The sequence below is a fragment of the Anas platyrhynchos genome, chromosome 3, assembly GCF_047663525.1.
Source record: "Anas platyrhynchos isolate ZD024472 breed Pekin duck chromosome 3, IASCAAS_PekinDuck_T2T, whole genome shotgun sequence".
NCBI lineage: Eukaryota > Metazoa > Chordata > Aves > Anseriformes > Anatidae > Anas > Anas platyrhynchos.
Window position 1 is genome coordinate 42,118,023 of NC_092589.1, and position 22,707 is coordinate 42,140,729.

At 38.1% G+C, this 22,707-nt stretch overlaps 1 protein-coding gene across 10 annotated transcripts in view; it reads right to left on the reverse strand.

The window, feature by feature from the left end:
• Positions 1-22,707, reverse strand: part of MTA3 (metastasis associated 1 family member 3) — a 156,519-nt gene that overhangs the window by 115,091 nt on the left and 18,721 nt on the right. For all 10 annotated transcript variants that reach the window (XM_027454127.3, XM_072035754.1, XM_027454132.3 and 7 more), the window contains 3 exons: positions 21,710-21,777; positions 19,810-19,903; positions 1,357-1,483 (listed from right to left, as the gene is read on the reverse strand). In XM_027454127.3, coding sequence (XP_027309928.1) covers positions 1,357-1,483; positions 19,810-19,903; positions 21,710-21,777 — 289 coding nt within the window. The remainder of the gene's footprint in view (positions 1-1,356; positions 1,484-19,809; positions 19,904-21,709; positions 21,778-22,707) is intronic.

Consider the following 22,707-nt stretch of genomic DNA (forward strand, 5'->3'; position numbering starts at 1 on the left):
GTGGGTCCCTTCCAAGTCAGGATAGTCTACACTTCTACACTAAACTTGTTCCAGAATGCATCTGGGAAAGGTCTTAGCAATTCATGACAGTATAGCAGTACAACATTTTATATGTTCTGAAAAGTAAACGCAAGTCATCACTTTGCATTTGCCTGCTGTGCAGTGCTACATGTACCATGAATTCACGTGTTTTTCTGGATTCTTTGTATAGCCCTGGAGATAGAGACTCTATTGTATTTCCTCTCCAAGCTGTGAGAGAAGCTAGGTACAGAATACCTTATTTCAATATTTAAATGTCTAAGTAAGTAAAAGAAACTGTTCAGGATTATTATCTCTATGCTATAGTTGGGGAAGCAGACATTTGATATGTAAATGACCTTCTCAAAGTCAGAGAAGTGGCTGAATCAAGTACAGGAAATTAATAAAAATTCCCAATTTCCAGTTTCTGTTTTGGTAATAAGAACGGTAAGCCACATTTGACAAAGAAAAATACGTATGCACATACAAGGTTTTTATCTACCGAACATACACATTTTTTGTAGCTTTCAGTAATTTATGGTCTGAAATAGCTGAGGAGAGATGGATGTACTAAGAAAACTAAAATTTCTTCAGAAAGCAAATCTATTAAGATCCTTTGTTTTATATTTAGTACACTCCCCTTCTGCCACTGCTCTTTCTGATCATCCTCTTCCATTTCCAGGTGTATCTCCCCCCCAAATGAACAAATTGTTCGACCTCTACATAGAAGATGACTTAAGCATCTACTTCATTTACAGAAAGAAGTATAAAAAAAAAAAAAAAAGAGCTTTAGCAAGCCCCTTCTTACATTACCATTAGGGCAATCTAAAACAATATTTGAAACGCTTTTGAAATGTTTAGCCAAACTCAGTCATGACTTCACATTTACTGAAGTTGGAGTAATTTTATTTTTAAATGTGTGCAGCCCTACATTAGAGATCTGACCACTGTGTCTCTGTTTCCTTTCCAAATCAATCTGTGGTCTCCCTGGGCATACAAAGTGGTCACACTTCCTCTGGCCAGCAGAAGAAGAATTAACAAAACAACTCTTCCGAAGTAGGAACAGACTGACTTCATACCACATTATCAACTGATCCTCTAATGGCAACCCAAAGCTCTGTCTGAGACTATTGTCCCTTCCAATGCTCAGACATGAAGTAACAGAAGGCAATACCAAAGGCGGCTCCAAAACAATTCATGGGACTACCTGGCACAGCTCATCTGTGAACAATCACGCCCTTTTGTGAGATAAAGGCTGAAGTGTTCAAACAGTCGGGCTACTGGCAGGCAATCCACCTCAACAGACTACACAGATAAACAGTATTTACTTTTTCTTACCTGATGTGAGTTGCAGGAAGAGACTCATACTGGCGAGAAAGAAAGAGCTCTCTGTGCTTCAACTGATGTTTCTGTTTATCCGTCAAGTCAACCTCAATTGTAGTTTCAGACTCTTCTTCAACTTCTTCTGCAGAGAAGCAGAGCGTAGGTCGAAATTAACTCTGTTACATAACACCCTTGCAGCCATTTCACTTGACATTCCCCCCACCCCTTAGCAACCTCCCTTAGTATTGCAAAGAAAAGATGAGATTAATAGGTCTAGTTTATGTAACTTGACAGAATATTAAGCATTTTGAATTTGATACCTTCTACTTTAAGCCTTTAAAAATTATGCTGCTCTCCTACTGTACTATGCACTCATGTCTTTCACACAGCTGCAAGAACAATCCTGACAAAATTACTCACTCTTTTTTCATCTCTTTTCACTTTTTTTCTCTGGGTTTGCCACTTCTTTGCTGACCAGTTCCATTTTACGTATTCTGTTGCTGATGTCAGCATTGCTAGAAGTTTTACAAGCATCCTGGTGAAAAGCACTTTCTATGAAACTGAAAGTTACTGAATTAGCTGTATTGCCAAATCACACGCTAAGAAAACTGAACAACCTCACTGCCTTCCAAGATGTTAACCTAATAGAATCTGACAGGAAATATTCAAAATTATTTCTATTTTAAGCAATACAGCACTATAATAGGATGTTATTATTAGATATTATCATAAGATAACAGCAACTAAAACAGCAAGTATTAAACTCTACTTTAAAGTATGTTCGCAGTTGAAAACTTTTATAGTCAGTCTAATCTGAAATTGTCTAGCACTACCTTGAACATGATATAACTAAAGAAAAAGATTCCTTCTGAGGACTTAAACCATCTGTAAACTGGGAACATAGATGGAAAAAATAAAAGCAGATACTAAAAAGCGTCCCTTATAGATTTTAAAAGCAATGTTCACAGTGGTTGTTAGCATATCATACAGACAAACACACTGTCTAAAATAGTTATCATGGGATCTTCATGGTTGAGATCTGCCTTTGTAGTAGATTCCTGGGACATGCAGACCTCCAGTCTACACTCCCTAACTTCCCAGAAAGGACAAAGTCCCAGTGAACTTTATATGCAAAAAACAGGCACTTTAAATTTTCTAAGATTCGGCAATTTTCTACCTGCTCTATTATCTACAAGCTACTAAACCAAATATACTTTACAAAATATGCCTTAGGAATTAAAATTAAACAACGAAACCTCAGCATTAGCTAGTATTTCATGTAGCTACCTTAGAACAAATCACCTCATCTGCTCTTGCAAAGTAACACTTTTTACAAACAACCTACAGACTTCTCAAAATGAAGCCTGCCTGTATCTTCATGGCAACCACAATTCTCTCCAAATGCAACTTTATTATTTTTTTTTAATCATGCCTGCCTGTAGCTTATTCCACTTCTTTCTATAGAAGTGATAAAACACGGTCATCTCATATAACCAACTCCTCAAATCCAGTTCCATCGGCCACCGTAAGCCTACTTGGCTCTACACACAGTCACCATCCCTGTTTTGTAATGTATCGTGGGGATGTAGACTAACAAAAACAAAGCCCCACAGTCTCACCTGACACACACAGAGGTTCAAGTCAGATCACAACTGAGTTTAGAATTATTCTGACACCTATAATGCTAACAATAAATAAAGTGTAAAAAAAAATCCTGTGCAAAGACAAAGCATTTTTAAATTAAACTAATAAAGAAAAAAGGAATGAGTATTAAAATGTTTACGTTTCAAACAAACATTAGGTATGACCATTTATTACAATAAATGACTGTTACTAGCTACATTTGTATTTCAAAGTTAAAGCCTTAATATTTATTAACATATCCAGATGTGTCAGCAGTTTTTTTTTTTGTTTCTTTGTTTTAGTAAACATTCTGCTTGTAGCATTCTACAGGTCCAAAGTTCTCATTTGTCTATTTATTTCCTCTCCTTCCTGAATGATATCAAAAGTACAAGCTTATCTTTTGTTACAACCATCTGAAAACATCTGACAAGAAACAGCCCATTAGAAAGCAATTTAGGCATCCAAACACAGGTGTCCAGGGCCACATTAGACAGACCTGTAGAAAGCACCTGACTACCACTACGGCAGAAAACACAGAAGAATGTGTACCATTTTGAAGTGGCAGCAGGGAGCCAGGAATTATATTGCAAAGAGTTTAAAATGACTTTAGATGCCTATGTTCAAGTATCATAACAGCTCCCTTAGAGCGAGAAATTAGAAAAAATAATTGTATATTTATTGCACTAATCTTCCATAAGACAAGAAAGTATCGATTCAAGAGCCTGAAGCTGAAATCCTCTCTTACATGCATCACTTCAAAGATAACAAGCCCAAACATGAAAAAAAAAATATAATTTACTAAATTTTTCAGAAAAAAAGCACGTTTTACTCACAAAGATCTGACAAACCAGAAAGCAGGACTAATCATGGCCAGACACTGCACAGTTCCACTATTGATGCATGTAACTTATCACCAGAATAATTTTACAAGTTTCCTTTTTCGTAATAAAAACGCAAATAGTAATGCATTTTGCAAAACATGTAATAGTTTGTCCCAGCAATAACAAGCTGCATCTAGAAAGTGCACACTGGATAAAGTGAGAAAATTAAATATTTAAACTAATTTGTTCGATAGCAATGCAACAAATTCTGCATCTGACCAAACCTTTAGATACCTCTTTCAAACAAGGTTTTTGCATAGATCAGGCCTTAATGCCTAGGGGTGAAGAACTTTCAGTCCTTCTAAAGCTCTCTTCACCCCTGTGTCTTGTATTTGCAGTGCATATGCAATTTAATTTACCATCCAAGAAGAGGTTATTCCCGTCAAGAAGAGTGAAATGGAAGGTACCTACAGGAAATTATCATGCAGTGGCACCAAGTTGAGCACATTTTCAGTGCTCAGGAAGAGAAATAAAGCCATGGCTCAAAGGGAACAAATATTTTAATGGAGAAATATGGTAATGATATACACAGCATCATCATTCCCAGAATAAATTGAATTTTGTTTTCTATCTACAGTTGTTCAGCTTAAAAATATCTTGAAAGTCTGAGGTATGACTACAAAGACGAACACAATCAGATTTTCTAAATGACACAATACCCTCTAGGCCCTGGCCAAAGACGAAGATTACGTTTTGTAGCACTTTTCCTGCTCTACAAGAAATATTTCATTTAAAAGAAAAATCCTGAAGAGCAAAAGCAGGCATCTCTGGTGAGCTTTTAAAGCTTTAGGTCTATCTATTATACATGGGCTTTCTAATCAGCAATTGCTAATATTTGCTTTGATCCTGAGAACCAGAGTGGTCCAGTGATACTTTTGCTGGCAGTGGTACAGCCTTGGCCTTTCCCTTTTCCCTTGTAACTAAGGCCTATTTGACTCAAATAAGCAATAGATACTAGGAAAAAGCTGTAATCCTCACTCATTTTACATGTGCACTACCATTAAAAAAAAAAAAATACTTGTTTTCTATTTACTCTGTGGGATTCACTGTTTAGAAAAGTGTTCTTACTGAACTTAAGAGAGAGTTGTCCATGCCATAAACTTTTTTTTTTTAAATGGTTAAGTAATGTGGTGACTTAAGCTTGCCACCAGGAAGAAATGCTTATTTTTACACTTAAAATCAAAACAAGCTGAGGACAGACCTCTAGAAATATGACAAAACCATTTTATATTAAATGGTTTAAGAAAGTGACTTTAAAAAAATCCTGAAAGACACCTAAAAAGCTTTAAATGTGACTCAAACCACTCCATGGTTAAACAGCAGCTAGCAAACGTTGCTTTCCTCTAACCTATTACTTTTCCTTATCTAAGTCAAAATAACCCACCATACAATTCCCTTATCTACTGCAACAGAAAGTAAAAGAGACTGGATTAAACACTGAAGGCTATCGCCAGCACTGAAGGAGTATATATTGAGTTTTAAAAGGAAGAAGTTCTCCCTCTGTTGCCAACAAATTGCTGACCGTGTTAGTTTCAGCTAGAGGTTGGCTGGATCACAGAATCCCAGCTACACAAAATAATTCAGACTGTAAAGGGACACAAGAGGTCTCCAGCACAAAGTCCTCCTCCAAGCAGGCTCCACTGTGAAGTCAGCCCAGGTTACTCTACGTTTTATTCAGCTGGGTCTTGAAAACCTTCAAGGACAGAGACCAAAAAGCCTCTCTGGCAGCCAGCTCATGGCAAAAAAAAGCTGTTCCTTGTACCTAACCTGAATCACTCCTGTTTGAACTCAGTCACTGCAAAGAGCTCAACTCCATCACCCTTAAAATCTCCCCATAGGTATTAGCAGTCCATTTCTCCAGGTAGAAGCAGCTTTGATTCCCTCAGCCTCTCCTCCCCTCATGGAGACCTCTGATGAAACTCCTCCAGTGCATCCATAACTTCCCTGTATCGGGTGCCTAAAATTGGATGCCATACACACAGCACCGAGTTGCTGGAGGGGACAGCCACCTTCCTCCACCCACTGGCTAGGCACCTGGTGATACAGCCCTGGGTGCTGCTGTTTTGCCTCCTCTGTCACCAGGGCCCTGCCCTCTGCCAGCGCCTCAGGGCCTTTCCCACAGAGCTGCTTCCCCCCAGCCTGCTTCCCTGCCAGGGGCTCTTCCTTCCCTCAAACAGGACATGGCATTTTGTTCCTGCCGAGCTGTCTCCATGTTCCCGGTGTCCTGTTCCTCCTGCTTACTAGGTCTGTGTCAGCCCTCCCCTCTAGGGCAGCACCTGGCTCCCCCCAGGCAGTGTCAGCCTGGGCCCCGGGTCACTGATAAGGGCAGGTCCCAGTATACGAACACTAAACTGCTACCCTCTGGCTCAGACCATGCAGTTAGTTTTTTGTTCACCTCACTGCACTCCAATCCAGATTAATTCCAAGCTTGTGACCTAGTGTGCCCATCCAAAATGCTGCAGCTGGCATAAAAGGAAAAAGCAGGAATAAGGGCTGCAACTGGGAAGATGTTTTCATTTTTCCCCCCTTACAAGACCACTTGTTTCAACAGCAGCACAGGCTGATGCTGCATTAAACCAGCAGCATAACCACAATGCATTAACTTCCTACCTCTAAACTTAATTGCTTCCAGTTGTGAAACCGTATCTCAGCTTAGCTATACCCAGTTCACGCAAGATTTGAGAAATTTAACAAACTTACCAAACCTGCTTTAACTCCACAAATTGTGATAGTGGTTTTTAAAATACCTTTAAAATCCTATTTGATCAGCATAAATTTCAGTTCAAAGAACACCACTAAGCCCAACTTTAAGAACAACCTCTAAACTTTTTTCTTTTCCTGTACACCTTTGAGTACAGACTCAGCCCCAAAACTATATAAATGATGGGTATCGCCAACGTATTTTAAAACCTACAGATAAAAGGCCATGAATGCTGAACAGCAGCCAGTTTACCACGCACATTAGAGGAAAGACGGCGGTGCGTAAATCTTGTAAGCTTAGCTGGCTGCAGCAAAAACATCAAGCACACATTTGGCAGTTAGACACTACAGCAGAAAGAATTACAAATATAGATTTGGGGGGATAGGGAGCAAATCTATTTGCTGCCAAAACGAGTACAAAAGATAAACATTAAGTCTGACTATACGAACAACTCTATTCAGACTGTGAACGAAGAACTCTCTTCACCGAGCAGTTGGCCAATTTGTTCAGTCTGCATGAAGTTCCTTGCCACATGTGGTGTTGTACCAACTTCACTGTGATATTTAACCCCCCAGTGCTACAGTAAAGCAGTTTAATCAACTTTGTGAGCTAGACTACACATAGTTATACTGTCACTTTGACTGAGAAAGTGTTTACTAAAGCTGAATTAATTAGCTCTACTTACACCGTGTCTGTTAGTAGAATATCAGATGGCTGGCAGAATACGTGACATCCGCCTGATATCTGCTGTTACTGTCAGGTAGGATCAGAAATCCAAAGTGCAATTTGTATGGGTTCTGAGTCATTTAGCTACCTACTGTGTGAACCTGAACAATTTAGCAGGTAGAAAAAAGATTGGTTGGTTATGCTTACAGGGAACAGGTGTACTTTTAATTCCTCCTGGATAGCACAGATACACACATTTCCTCTAAGGGGTTTTCCATTTTCTTGCACAATTATCCAAGCAATCCTTTCACACTACATCATCATAATTTTTCTAAAGGAGGTCACAAAACAAAGAAATAATTCTTAATGGTTGTGGAGTGTAATTAAGATGCCACACCTACTCTCCATCAATAAAAAGTATTTCTAAAATTACGTAGGTTTTTTTGAGTACTTCTAAGGGGCATGTTATAGCGTAGTAATTCACGGAATGACAGTCATATATAACTTAGTAACTATTTTGTGTTTGACACAGGCTTGTAGCAAAAATATTTAATGAAAGCTATCACATCAGAAAACGCTCCATTCCAAAACCTGATGGACAGATTTTTTGGATAACTGGTTTTAAAGATTTTTGAGAACAAGGAGCTTGTGGGTAAGAGGCAAGGAAGGACTACCTTCATAAGCAGTACAAATCGTAGTGTGCTACATTAACAAATATATCATAATAAATTAAATGCTACACAACTAAATGCAGATGTAAGCACATTATAGTTTCACAGCGTTATCCACTGCTGCAAACTAGCTTATGACAACATTGCAAAACAGAAGGGTCTCACAGAAGTGTGAAAACAGTGACGTGCAAGCAATGATGAAACAGCTGGCAATCTCATATCATAAACCTAGATGCAGATTTTTCAGTTTCCCTTCTCTCTCCTCCCTCCCTTAACCTGGTTTCCGTCTCACCTATTCAAATGGAAACTCCTTCAAAAGGGAAAATATCCTGTTACAGGTTATTTTGCATTTCATCATGTGAACCTGTTGCATTTCATCATGTGAACACCTTTATAAACTGAAGCAACCTGTTGCGGCATGTGCAGAGCAACAGTCCTCTGCAGTGCTCTTTTACACAGTTCCTTGGTACAGGCAGCAAACAGCATACTCAAAATTGTGCCATGGACAAAGCTATTTGCATCATGATTATCATTTTCAATGTACAATTACTGGATCATGCTCATCAATTGAACAAGAGGCCAACTAGTTATTTTTCAAAGTACAAACATATTTAGGGCTGCAATGGGAAGGCGTGTTAAAAGTTTTAGTTCTACCTTCAAATCCAGGCTGGCAAACCACACAAGAGAGCAAGAGTGAACACAAGCAACCTGACACTGCCCAAGAAAAAAAAAATTAGCATCTGGCTCAAAAAATATGAAGGCCATCTACAACAATACCACATCGGTAAGAGAGTATGCTCTTCTCAACATCATTGTTCTTTCAGAGCAGCACAAACATGAGGATCACTTGGTACCAAGGTATCAGACAGAATCACACAATCACAAAGGTCAGAAGGGATATTAAAGATGACCTAGTTCCAACTCCCCTGCCACAGGCAGGGACACCATCCACTAAATCAGGTTGCCCAAAGCCCATTCCAACCTGGCCTTGAACACCTCCAGGGATAGGGCATCCACAGCTTCTCTGGGAAGCCTATGCCAGTGCCTCACCACCCTCTGAGGGAAGAATTTCCTCCTAACGTTTAATATAAGCCTCCCCTGTTAGAAGCCATTCCCCTTTGCTCTATCACTACCTGTCTGAGTAAAAAGTTACCCTCCATCTATTTTATAAGCCCTTTTAAGTACCGAAAGGCCCCAATGAGGTCTCCCTGGAGCCTTCTCTTCTCCAGGCTGAATATCCCCAGCTCTCTCAGCCTGTCTTCATAGGAGAGGTGCTCCATACCTCTGATCATCTTTGTGGCCTCCTCTGGACATGATCAAACAGCCCCACATCCCTCTCACACTAGGGACCTCAGGGCTGGACACAGCACTCCAGGTGGGGCCTCACAAGGGCAGAGCAGAGGGGGACAATCACCTTTCTCGCCCTGCTGGCCACCCCTCTGTTGATGCAGCCCAGGACACAGTTGGCCTTCTGGGCTGCAAGCTCGCACTGCTGGCTTGCGTCAAGCTTTTCCTTTACCAGAACCCCCAAGTCCTTCTCTGGTCTCAATGACTTCTCCCAGACTGTGCTCATGTCTGGGGTTGTCCCAACCCAGGTGCAGCACCATGCACCTGGCCTTGTTGAAGATCAGTTTTCACATGGGCCCAATTCTCAAGCCTGTCCAGGTCCCTTTGGATGCCATCCCTTTCTTCTGTTTTATCAACTGCACCACTCAGTTTGGTTTCATTTGCAAACTTGCTGAGGGTGCACTCAATCCAATCGTCCATGTCACTGATCAAGACATTAAACAGCACCAGACCCAAGATGGAGGGACACCTCAGATGTCCCTGAGGCATGCCACTTATCACTGACCTCCACCTGGACACAGAGCCACTGACCACCACTCTCTGGGTGTGACCTTCAAGACAATTCCTTATCCACTGAATGGTCTACCTTCCAAATCCATCTCTCTTATCTGGAGATCAGGATGTCAAGTGGGACCATGTCAATGGCCTCGTGGAAGTCCTGGTAGATGACATCGGTTGGTCTTTCCTTGTCAACTGATGCAGTCACTCCATCACAAAAGGCCAACAGATTGGTCAGGCAGGATTTGCTCTTGATGAAGCCATGCTGGCTATTTCAGATCACTTCCTGGTCTTGCATGTGCCTTAACATTGCTTCCAGGAGGATCTGTCCCATGATCTTGCCAGGCACAGAGGGGAGACTCACCAGCCTAGCTCCCTTCCTTTCTACCCTTTTTAAAAATCAAAATGATCACAACTCTTCACCCTCATGATTAATTATCAGACCTGATTTTGAGCAATGAGAGATGCTTATCTTCCATTTACATAAGACTGATCCTATTAGCAACTTTTCCCATCACTTGGATTTCAACTTTTCTGTACAAACCACCTGCTCATAAGATCTTGTTTTAAATGGTCTTTCCTTTAAAATAGAAAAGGTATGCCTGAATTAGTTAACAAGTGGTAAAATTGCCTCTCCTTAGTAAAATGCAGTGAAAATATTTTAAAAAAACATGCATCACAGAGAACTAAGAACACCAAAATTCTTTTAAGCTTTCTGTAGGAGTCCGCATTTAAGAACTATACTATTGTTTTATTTTATAGTAATACAACAACAATCAGAGTTTCAGAGATCTAAACTGTTTTTTCTAACAAGCAATTCATATCCGCAGTAGCAGGTATAAACAGCTTTTCAAAATGTGTTGGCAAAGAAAAGGCACAGATTGTAGAAGCACTTTCCTACCCCTACTCTGAATGGCATATGATTCTGCTTATAAAACACAGACGATTTATCTTCTACAATATCTCCTTCCAGAAGGGATGAATTTTGTTTGATTTTTACAGGGAGGAAAGAAGGAAAGCAAAAATGCAAAGAAAACAATTTGTGTATCCTGTTCCTGAGTAAAGTTAACTGAGACACATTAAAGTTCTATGTCCAGGATTTTAAAATGAGAAGAATATTATCCATGTCTACTAAACGCCAGCATGGTAAGATTTTTTCTGTTTACAGACCTAATGATATGAGCAGGAAGAAAAGTTCATTCACTCTGATAGTCTAAGACTTGAAAGTTACATTTTTTTCCATCTTTAACTGTATTAATGATAAATCTTCAAGATTGTACATGCATCGAGGAAAGAATTTAGAGTTAAGATTCTAATGAAAGGGAACTATATATTTATGAACTGGGAAAGGTATAAAGAAATCTACATAGACACATCACTTTAAATCTTTAAACCTTTTAATTATGATGCCAGTTGAGTAGGGAAATAAGTGTAGGAATAAACATCACATTGTGGTAACTAATGAGGTCTTCAATATATGTGCCATTTTTTCTTGTTTAAATAAACTAAAATAAAACTTCAAGGAAACCAATGAAGTGTTTAAATACCACATTTGATACAGTACCAAGTAAAAATATCAAAAAAATCATCATTTATTCATTTCATACGTGTTGAATATGCAGTATTTTGATCCCGGGCTTTTTCCCCCCATTAAAAACAGAAGAGAAGAGCATTTCAGAAGTTTATAAAGGTAGTCATCCCTCTGAAAGCAAAAATAAAGCTGTCCAGAGATCATAGCGTTTTTTCTTGTGTGATATTTGGCAGCCTAGTTCTTGGTCCCTTGAGGCCCTACTGAGAATAACAACATCAGGATTTCATTCACAACGGCAGCATCAGTCACAGGACCTGACCCAATGAACTGTCACACAGCAAAGGGCCCCACAGCACCCTGCAAGACCAGGTTACAGGCCACTGACCCTGCCAACATTAAGTTTCAGTGCTAGTTTAAGACAAACCAAGGGTGCACTTTTCATGCAGGAAGCTGCAACAAACCACTGTCTTCAGTGTTGTATATCACTCCCAATCCCTCATGTAAACAAGGACAGACAAGTGAAAATTTAAGTCCATCACTTGCCATAGCAAAATGGGAAGATTAGAAAACTGATTTTTTGTTAGATGCTTAACCTGTTGCGCAAGTAGAAAAAGCACACGTGTTTACGTAACCTCTGATGTATGCACAGCCCATCAACTATGCAATCTGGACAGAGAAGACATCTTATTGCGATAAACCTGGAAACAAGTTCTGGATTCAGACAGTTGATGACAGTCAAAATGAACTGCTTAGCTCTCCACAGTCTTTTAGGAATTTCATAATGTAGAACAGGCTTTTACTGGCAAAATTGCACTTTTTAACCAGTCAAACTTGTTTTGCTCATGGGTGTAATGTATTCTACATTAGAATAAAACATTTCTTTGCCAGGATCCTTGCAGAAGAACTTGTGTAGTACACAAACAGGTTCACACTAAAAAGCTTTCCCTGCACTGACAGAGCTTCACAAACAGTAGATGAAAGGAAAAACAAGGTATTGATCCAAAAGGCAAATCACATCTCTACACTGCCATTCCAAACACCCACTCTGCTATTCCATGTGGCCTACGGCACATCAAACTCAACATGTATGGTAACCTTGAGTCTGTACCCTGTCATTTGTGCAGCCTACATTTAACAAAAATACAAGATTACAGACAAACCACAGAAGTAGTTTCTATATGAATCTTATTTGCTACTTCTACCTTTTCTGTAATACCTCGCACCACACGTACTCAATAGTGCATGAGTCAGCTTGGGTAGGAAGCACTACGTCCATTCTCACACAGTGCCTTGCCCAAGCTAATAAGCTCTGTCTCCATCATCCTATGTGAATTTTCAGGCGTGCACAAGTACTATCAAGGACAACCTTCACAGACTTCATTTCACTGCACAATACAGGCATATGCAAGAATTACTGTTGGTAAGCCTTTAAACCATCAGATCTCATCCATGATTCATACACTTAACTGCCATTGTAAGGTGGGAAAAACGGCGTTCTGTATTACTAGTGAGTTTGCATCACTCACATTTGTAAGCAACAAACTACTGATTCAAGCAAACTATCAGAGAAGTCTTTGAAGCCATAAAATGCATCTCTAATTGGAGCTTTAAAGATACAAATAACCTAGCAGTTTTTTTTATGACTAAAATTTATGCCTTGGGAATATTCACTTAAAATTATGAGCCAAGAGAGGAAAAAACACCACAATGTAGGAACACACAAGATCACGGAAACCTAGGAGTTGCAAAACATCGTATTTATCTTTGTGAGACAAACAATTATGATCAATATCAGTATTTTGCAGGTCTCTAGAAAAAACTGTAGGATCACACATTGGTCTGCACAATTAACAGACGCTAAGGGGCAAGAAAAAGTATCTGAGAAATGACGATTACATGTTTTCCACAAATCAAAGCAAACACAAAACAGTAAGCACGGCAATAACGATGAACATATTTAAGCCTGACCAAATGGGAACAGATCCTTAAGAGCACTGGGAAACAGAGAATGCACAGTGCCTAGACAGTTTCCTATGAATGCTGTCTCCTTCCTAAAACTCAAATGCAAAGAATTTATTTTGTGGGTAGAGCTCAAAAAAGTGACGCCTTCTTTTGTATTCCAGTGAGTCACTCCCTCCTGAGAAAACGCATAGAATAAATGATTTCAATTAATAAGGAATAAAAACAGAAGTTGGATTTCACAGATTCATTAAACTTTTGAAATTAAACAGCTTTCAGCATAAATGTAAATTGGTAATTTGCAGCTTTCCACTCTCCACAGCAAACTCATTAAATGAATCCAGACTTTCTTCTCAGTTTGTTTTTACATTCTGAGAGATTGGTAGCAATGTGTTCAAGCCTTTTAAATTGTGTTTAGAAAATCAGATTTGGATCTATAAAAAAATAATCTAGGTATGGCTGCCCAAAACTATAAATCTATTCTTAAGAGATTAACAGATGAGGCTAGCAGCTTCTAGCTGGTTTGCTAGTAGATGCAAAAAACAAGACGCAGTTACACAAACTGCATACAGTAGACAAGCAACAATATGTGCAAAGCCCTACATACGCAAATGCAGATCCTATATACTCAGGTGAATAAAATGTATGTATGCAAGTCTGCCAGAGCTACCATCTCCTGCAACTATGAACTTTGCTGGAAACCCATTCACTCCATTAAGGGAAGATCATTAACATTCACAATCTAGTAAGACATTCTGCACCAAAGAAACTGACTACAGAAGCTAGTAATTCCACAAGATACTTAGAGCTGACAGTAAACTGGTTAATGAGACAATATACGCTACAGTTAACTACTAATTGTAAAATGTCATTCACAAAAGGAAGACTGATTGTCAGAAGCAAAAAGCTCCTCATTACTGCTTCCTTATTGCTTTCAACACTGGGGGAGGAAAAAAAAAATCACAAGTATGCAGTTCCTGTACAAAATGCAGTGAACAAAACACATAATTTATGAGACTACCCAAAGCACCCTTGAAAAGGATAATTGGGAGCCTTGGGACACATTTCTCCTTGGCGACAAGCATGTGAATTTGGACAAGGCTTGCTCTATTTCAGCAAGGTCTGATTTCCCCTCCACCCCCAATCCACCAAATAAATTACAACTGAAGTAATTCTCTTGGGTAAATAAAGGAAAAAGTCAGGTTCCCTTGTTTCTGGAGATGAAAAACATCATGTCTTCCCTACAAAAAAAAGAAATCCCCAAGCTCATTTTCAGTGAAAGTGATAGTTACACTAATACAAAAATCCCTTAGCATAAAAGCTACTCTGCCACTGGTTAAAGAACTTGTTGTTGTTATCATTCTTAAATGGCCCTCCTAAGGTGTGTCTTACCACAACACAGAACTGAGGATACCCAGGAGCAACGTAATGCACCTGAATTTGCTAGTGCTTATTTATAGTCAACTAACAGAGACATGTAAACTAAATATAACATGTAAAATTCCAGTCTCAAGCAAGAGACCCACCTGAGCTCGTTCTCCTAAGCTTTCCTAGCTTACCATATTTGTTTTGCCTCTGTTCTCCACCCCACCTACAAAGCAAACACAAGTCTTCCGATGGCTTGCTCACAAACAGAGGACAAGTCTTTCAAAAGAAAGAAAAGGGGGCAGAAATTCCAGGTCAAAAATCATTTTCTCTTAATTTTTTGCTATTCAAGGGGGAGGGAAGGGAATAAACAACTAACCTGCAAACAAGCACTTGTTTATATTTACAGAAGCCTTGAAATTAGGCAGGCAGTGTCTCACTGAACCAGTTACACAAGTCTGCACACCCACTCCTCAGGCATATCTAGCAGCCAAGCCTTCTCCTTTATACATGCTCCAAGACTCTCTTATCCCTCATCCCCAGCTTTGCCATCCCAATCCTTAGCTCCTTTCCCTCCTATCTAACTCTCAGGAAAATGGTACGTTTCATCACCAGGACTTGTGTTCCTACCAGCAAGCAAGAGGGAGGCTCCCCACTTACGCTAATTAAAACACAAACTGCAACCCTACCACAAATCCAACTGAATACGAAACTCCAAAGAACCAGTTACACATTTCGGTAAAAACAACCACCCAACTGAACTCCTGAGCTCTATGGATTTATTTTTGCACCCATGTGACCGTAAGACAGAAATGGATTTGTTTGTTTTATTCGTATCAAGACCAATGCAATACTGTCATCTTCTTTCCCTTCAAGCTAAACTGGCAGCTCTTCCAGACTTAATTCCCTTGAAAGAGTAAGCAGCTAAGCACACTCCATCCCTACACACATCCTGCCCTACAGAATGGGTGTCATCCTCCCCTAACATTATCAGTAAAGCAAATAAACTGTTTTAAATTATTCCCTGGAAGTTGTACAGAGGATACAATAACAAGTATTAAAAAGAAAGTATTAATTACTTCAACATTTAAGATAAAGGTGGATAACGCGGATCATTTGCAATGCAATATTTAACATTCATCTCCGGCATTCGTTTGCCAAAATATGCCTCTGACTAAACAGACTGTGGATAAAATAGGTGTTCAAGGGAGCCAACAGGACCAGAAACAGCAGATTTTAAGGTTTCATATAAGACCTCCAGTAAAAAGATGCTTTATATTCTAAGACATTATACAACTTGAATTAAGAGAACAAGAGAAGACTCTCATCATAAAGTGATTTTTCAGAAAAGGGACTTTGAGTAAGTAAATGTTGTATCCTGACTAACAGCTTTTTGGTTTGATGTACAAAAAATACCATATTGAAAAAGGATTAGGATAACAACAGGAAACACCACACAACTTTTTGGCTGATACCACCTGACTGGACAAAAATAATCCAGTAATACTGTATTGTTAGTGTTTTAAATTACAGTCAAACACATGACTTAGAAAAGAGAACAACACTGAAGAGAACAACAAAGCACCTTATGCATTTTACTTAGAAGTCCTTTACAGACCCTCCAGGGTGCTCAGACATACTTTTTCACATGTAGACTGAGTATATAGATTGCCTTATTCCTGTTTCAGTTTTATTTACTCTTGAGAAACATACTGGAAGATGAATCTAAGCTAAATTTCTTGAATTGTTGAAGAGGACTGAAAATGTTTTATAGCAATGAGACATGAAACACGGTTGTCTAAGAGCTGGTTGCTAGAACTCCTACAATACAGTGCAACTTTGATATGTAAAAACAGCAAGCAGTCTCAACAAAGAGCACATGATGCCATAAAATGGGAAAAAAGGAGATTTGGACTATTTAGCAACCCAACACTAGTGCTAGTATGCAGCTAGCACAGTTCACTCTACAGCTATTAAAACCTTGCTCTAAAATGTTTGTAACAACACTCCTTTACTTGAAGAATCAACTAAATCTTACAGATCACACTACATTTGGAAATTTGAAACAAATTGCCACTCTTTCCTAAGAGAACATCTCTATGCTACCCATTTAGGTTTGTTTCTCCCATTTTAATGAGCTGTATGTTTTTGTTCCATCTCTCAAAGTTCATTTGCTTACATACTTTGGTCATCTGTTGCAATAGCACTTGCGTGCTCTCTTCTATTCATCCCTTCTCCCCATAAAGCAAGCCTTACTCTGCTGCACAAAGACACGAACAACCCCCTGACAGTGACCCTATGGCAGCAGTTATGACCACAAAGCTGCTGGGCGTTACGCTTCAAGAGAGCTCAGCTACTCTGCCTAGGAGGATCAAGAAGCTCACCTTGGACAGTATTCTGCCTATGCATTCAAGTTGGCCCTACCATACGCTGTTTTATAGTAACAGAAATCAAAGGTGGAAAACGTAATGTCTTCAAGGGCTCATAAAACAATCAACTCCCCTCTGGATTTCAGTGATTAAAGTTGGCTAATAAAACTCTTCACAGATCTAGACTGACATCATGCACGATGCTGGCAGACAAATAAAAATGCTACCTTAATTAAGTTCCACCAGAAACACCAGGTTAAAAAAAAATATATAAGAAACGCAATTTCCTCATATATTAGTGTCAGATGATTTGGAATTCCTCTGAACCCAAGTGTCAGGTAAACTTGATTTTTCCCCATTTTTCCTTGTATATGTATATATACACGTCCTGAACTTTTTTCAAAGGTATCTGAAAAAAAAAAAAAAAAGTAAAACAACTCCCTGTGATAGCGTCATAGACCTTCTTCACTCCATTTTTCCCAAACATTCTTTAAAATCATTTTGAAACTCGAGTTACTGAAAAAATCTGAAGTTCCTAAGTATTTTCTTATGCAGCTATTTTTTTTCCTCATTAAATGGGACCCGTATCTGCATCACACAACAAAACCTTCACAAACTGTGGGATCATCCATAACAGCCAATCCCCACCTGCCAAAAATCTTGGAAAGTGCATTAGTCAGGATTGTTTCCTTACTCAGAAAGAAGTAATAATCTCTAGTAATAGGAAGTGTCATTAGAAAAGTTCAAGCAGTCATTATTCTTCAGACTCCACGCACGCTGGAATAACCAGTGACTGAACTAGAGCTTCAATTCCGTATGAAATTCCCATCTTTCAGCCTTTATTTTGTAACAAACCAGGTAGAAAAGTATCAACATGTTTAGTTATACAAACATTCAAATCATAAATATCCAAATATTTTGTTTAAGTACATTATATTTTTAAACAGAACACGGTGGTATTCCAGAACCAAAACATTTGAATTGATGTGTCATTTAGCTACATCTGCTGTATTGAGCTGTACAAAGACCCAGTCCAGCAATCTTACCCTATATGCTATCCCCTATAATTGGAATACACATCTTGTGAGACAACTTAGCTGTGCAGATTCCAGATTGGTCAGAAAGAAAACATTATGTACTGAGAAAATTAATCAATACGAACAATGGTTAGAAGAATTATGATGTGCAAAACATGGAGTCATTCTCAACAGGCTTATTGAACCAGTTAGAAATTACTTCTTTATTTTCTCACAAGAAAACAGCAAGAGAATCTCAATTCAGAAAACACAGAGGACTCCATGGTGTTTCTACTGACACTGAAGTGCTAGAATACTGCAAAGTGCAACAGACCATCAACAAGTCCTTTCTACTGAAGTGCTGACAAAACACCAATCTAAAGCTCACAGGAGAATTAGAAAAATCTTTTTCACTTTTTCAGATTGAATGATACCCACAGAAATGACACTCCTTTTTTAAAGACAGAAGACAACAACAACAAAAATTAAAGGTGTTTGAGAAGAACTCAAAAGACCACGATGAATCTGGGGGCACAGTACCATAAACAGGTCATCAAAAATTCAAAAGTATATGCAACTAGATGAAAAAAACAAACAAACAAACAAACAAAAAAACCATCTCCTTAGAACATAAACAAGATATATCTTCTACTGTAATACTGCGCTATGTTTAGACGATGGCATTCTAAAAGAAATGATCACATTCTGTACATGTTATTTCTCCTTGCTTTAAAAACCAAACTTGTACTTCTTCACGCCATATACTCAAATCACCCCCAATTCTTTAAGACCAACAAAAGAATAGATTAAAAGGTAAAAACTGGCTGTTTCTCTTCACCACAGATACTCACATTAGTAACATTATCAGAATTTGACCTTAAAAATGTTGTAAGGTATTTTCTTAAGAGTCCTATCATACCATAATTTATCTGTACACAAAACATGACACTAGATAATGATTTTAAAGACACACATCCTGGTAAATTGCAAACCACAGAGACTTATAAACCCTGTAATACTTATTTAAAGTATTTTATAAACAAACTGTTATTTACAATATGCATGGTAAATTTAGTGGATGTTAACATTTTAACACTTCAGTTATTTACAAAGTTTGCAGTTACTTACAAACAAGGTTTCAACACTTTGTAAATATTTATTTTCTCACTGATTCTGTTTTTGCCTTCAGAGTTTTTGGTTCTATTATTACAGAAAAGCATAGCATTTCAATTGTTGACCAAACAGTACAAAAGTACATAACAGGCAGTTAAGTACATAACAAAAATGGGACTTTTTTCCCCGTTACCACCCCTTTATTGCTCTTCTGAAAAAACAAGATGATATTTTACTGAATAATAGTTACTTTAAATGCTAACGGCTATTTTACAATGTGCACTGACTTTCAGTCTCTTGGGATACACTTCAGTCTTTACAACATATCTTTTATACAATTGTTTATTACTATCCTGAGTCAAATCAAGCTCTTATGAACGCTCTGAAGCTTAAATTGACTTACAGCCAAGACTTACTTCTGATATTAACCGAGAGTATATGGCTATATTTCTTCCAAAAAAAAAAATTTAAATTAAAAAAAAAAAAAAAGGAAAGAAAGAGAAGTATTCAAATGCAGATTTTCAATCATTTTAACACAGTTTAGAAGTCCCAGAAGCATCTGTTAGGAGCAGGGCCAGTATCAGATAATCCTTAGCATCTAACTGGTTATTAATTAATGCCTAATATAAATAAATATTCCTCTTGCCAAAGAAATGCAATTTGAAGTAATTGAGAAAAACTGAACAGGCTGTGATAGAAAGAAAAGATGCCCCATACAGTCTACTTACTAGCATGTTTATCTGCAAGCATTATGAGGCTGTTGGAAATATCTCTTCTCCTGTAAAAACACACCACTTTTGCTTCCACGTTTCCATTAGCAGTCTACAATAAAAGGATAAATTGAGTCAGAACGCATCCCTGCTCAGCTGAGTAATATAAATTACACATCCTCTACTTGTAATTTTTCCTCTTATTAGTAGTTCCTACGCGAACAGCCAGACTGAAATCAAAATTACTCAAGTAAGTATGAGCATCCTGACACGGGCCAATCAATTTCACATCAAATTACAGCAATGATTATATAGTTATTTACTCGTAAGATTTTATATATTGATCAGTTACTGGGAGATGTAATGCCAGTATCCTGTTAATGTAAGAATCCTCAAGAAATACCAGAGCCTTGTAAAGACTTTTTTGCAACCCAATTTTAGACTGACACAGATTTCAACGCACTCCAACATTTCTTTCCAGAACCACGTTTAATAGAACATGGTTTATTGAAAATTCACTAACTTACAAAGTAAAATAGCAATTTAGTTTGCAGTTGTTTTCATGACTCATAGCAGTGATCACATTCTACCATGATATTGTAGAGAGTCTACTAATATTTAAAGAATTGCACTACCTTTCTTGTTATAAATCATAAAAAGTTAATTACCTCAAGTTGTTAAACTCAAGATGTGGCACCAAGAAGTGTCATGTTTTAATTTTCTTATCAAAAAAGAAAGCATCTTATCTCCAATAAAGTGACAACCAAATCATTTCATTGTATATTTTCTCAATACCTTTAACACAGGAAACGCACGCAATTCACAAGTAAGATAACTGGGTTGTATCTTAGAAACCTCTCCCCCCAAGAAGTCAATATATGACTGCTCTACCACCCACAAGCAAGATTAAGTTATAACAATGCAGATTAAAGACAATAAATGTTACATTCAGAACATAATTGGAATCACTTCAACTACTGTATATAAAAAAGTATCGTTTCTACTAAATCCAAAATGATTTACCATGTACAGAGTTGATGTAGTGTTGGACAGCACTAGCAAGCAACACGGTTCGTGTCCGGCACGACACAGTGTTGTGTCCCATTAATGAATTTTTACAGTTCAGATATTTATAACTTATTTTCTAACCACACACACAAAAAAAGTATCATTTATGACATCATGATAAACATTTCTGTCATTAACTTTTGACACAATTTACCAGTAAGATAAAATACTGCTCAACTGAACAGTCAAACAAAGAAAAGCACTTTTTTCTTTTTAAAACGTCTTGGTAGTAAGAAAACTGAGAAATATTTGTGTTTTCCCCAAAACAGTACACGGAGAAGGCTCCACACATGCTATATTACAATGCACTTCGGGTAAAGATAGAATACAGTCTCAATTTCTATTCAGAAAGCTGTCCTTCATTCAGACTACCAATAAGCAATGCAATAAACATCCACAGAAGCTGTGTATTGTTATCGGATCACTGAAAAGTCTCACGGACACCCACTTGCTCTTTGTGCATATGTCCAGGAGGAGACACGTTACACAATCACTGTCACTCCAGATAGATTCAGTATCATCACCATATAAAAAACTGAATTTGCTAACTTCCTCAATCATCCACAGGATTGCCTTGGGATTTTTATTTATTTTTTATTTTTTTACAGCAAGGTACTCCTGTTCACCAGGAATAATAAACTGGGTGTTTCCTTAGATAACAGGGCAGAATTACAATGTATCACACAGCAGTATTTCAGCAAGCAAAACATAAACAAATACATAAGAAATCTCAAGGAAGTAAAAAAACATTCTACCAACAGAAATCTGATGGCAGGCAAATGATTGTCAGTCTTGGAAAAGCGCAACAATTCCATCAGAGGCTAAGCAGGAACCTTAGATACTTGCATACCTTGTTAAGCTCTTCAATTCGCCTAATGAGATATGGATTGCTGGAGGAATTTTCAAAATAAACATAATCTGCAATGAAAAAAATGAAAGATGCTGTATTATTTCAAAAATCATGTAACTAAAATGCATATATGCTTTAGCGCAAAGTTTGTGTTTTTTTTTCCTAAAGTTAGAGTGACCTCCAGATGACCTCCACGGGTCCCTTCCATCCTCAACCATTCTGTAACCACAGGAAATTTAAGAACGGAGCGCTTTGGTGAGTTTCTAGATTATGGAAATAATACTTCCATGACACATGCTACCACACCTTTATTATTATATGTTGTGGTAGTACAGATGTCCAAATAAGTAATGTACATTTCGTGATACTTGCTTTGTTGCCATCTCTGCTCAGTAACACGCAAACTATATTAAGCAGTAACAGATCCTCAAGTCATGAGGGTAGTGGGGTTCTTCTGTGCCAAGATCTCTTACAGGATCATTAGAATAGAAATATTTTCATAGACTTTATGGAAATTCGCTCACATCCTGAAAGCTACTGCCATTTAACATACAAACAAAAAATTGACACGCAACACATTTCCTTCAATAGTTTTCCTCAAAACTTGTTTTTGTCAAATGAAAAAGTAACCATTAAACGCCAACCATACTCCTCTCCGCTCAATACTTGACTTTTGTACCATGCATCTTGCGAATTTTATTTAAAAAAAAAATGGCACAGGACCATAAGAAGGTATAAGATGCAATGCTTTGATGCTACATTGTGGTGGAACGGAGCCTCGGGTAGCTCAATTAGCACCAAAGGAAGAGTAAGATCTCTGGATATGCTTTGTAACTGGTTATTAAGATTAAATGAAGAAATTGGGACTTGATGACCTAAGAAGCAAACCCTACCAAGATTTCGACAGCACCACTCCGATAAGGATTACTTTGATGAGTAAAGGCTGATGGGATTACAACCTAAGCACCCTAATGACGGGGTGCGCAGATGGGCGACGC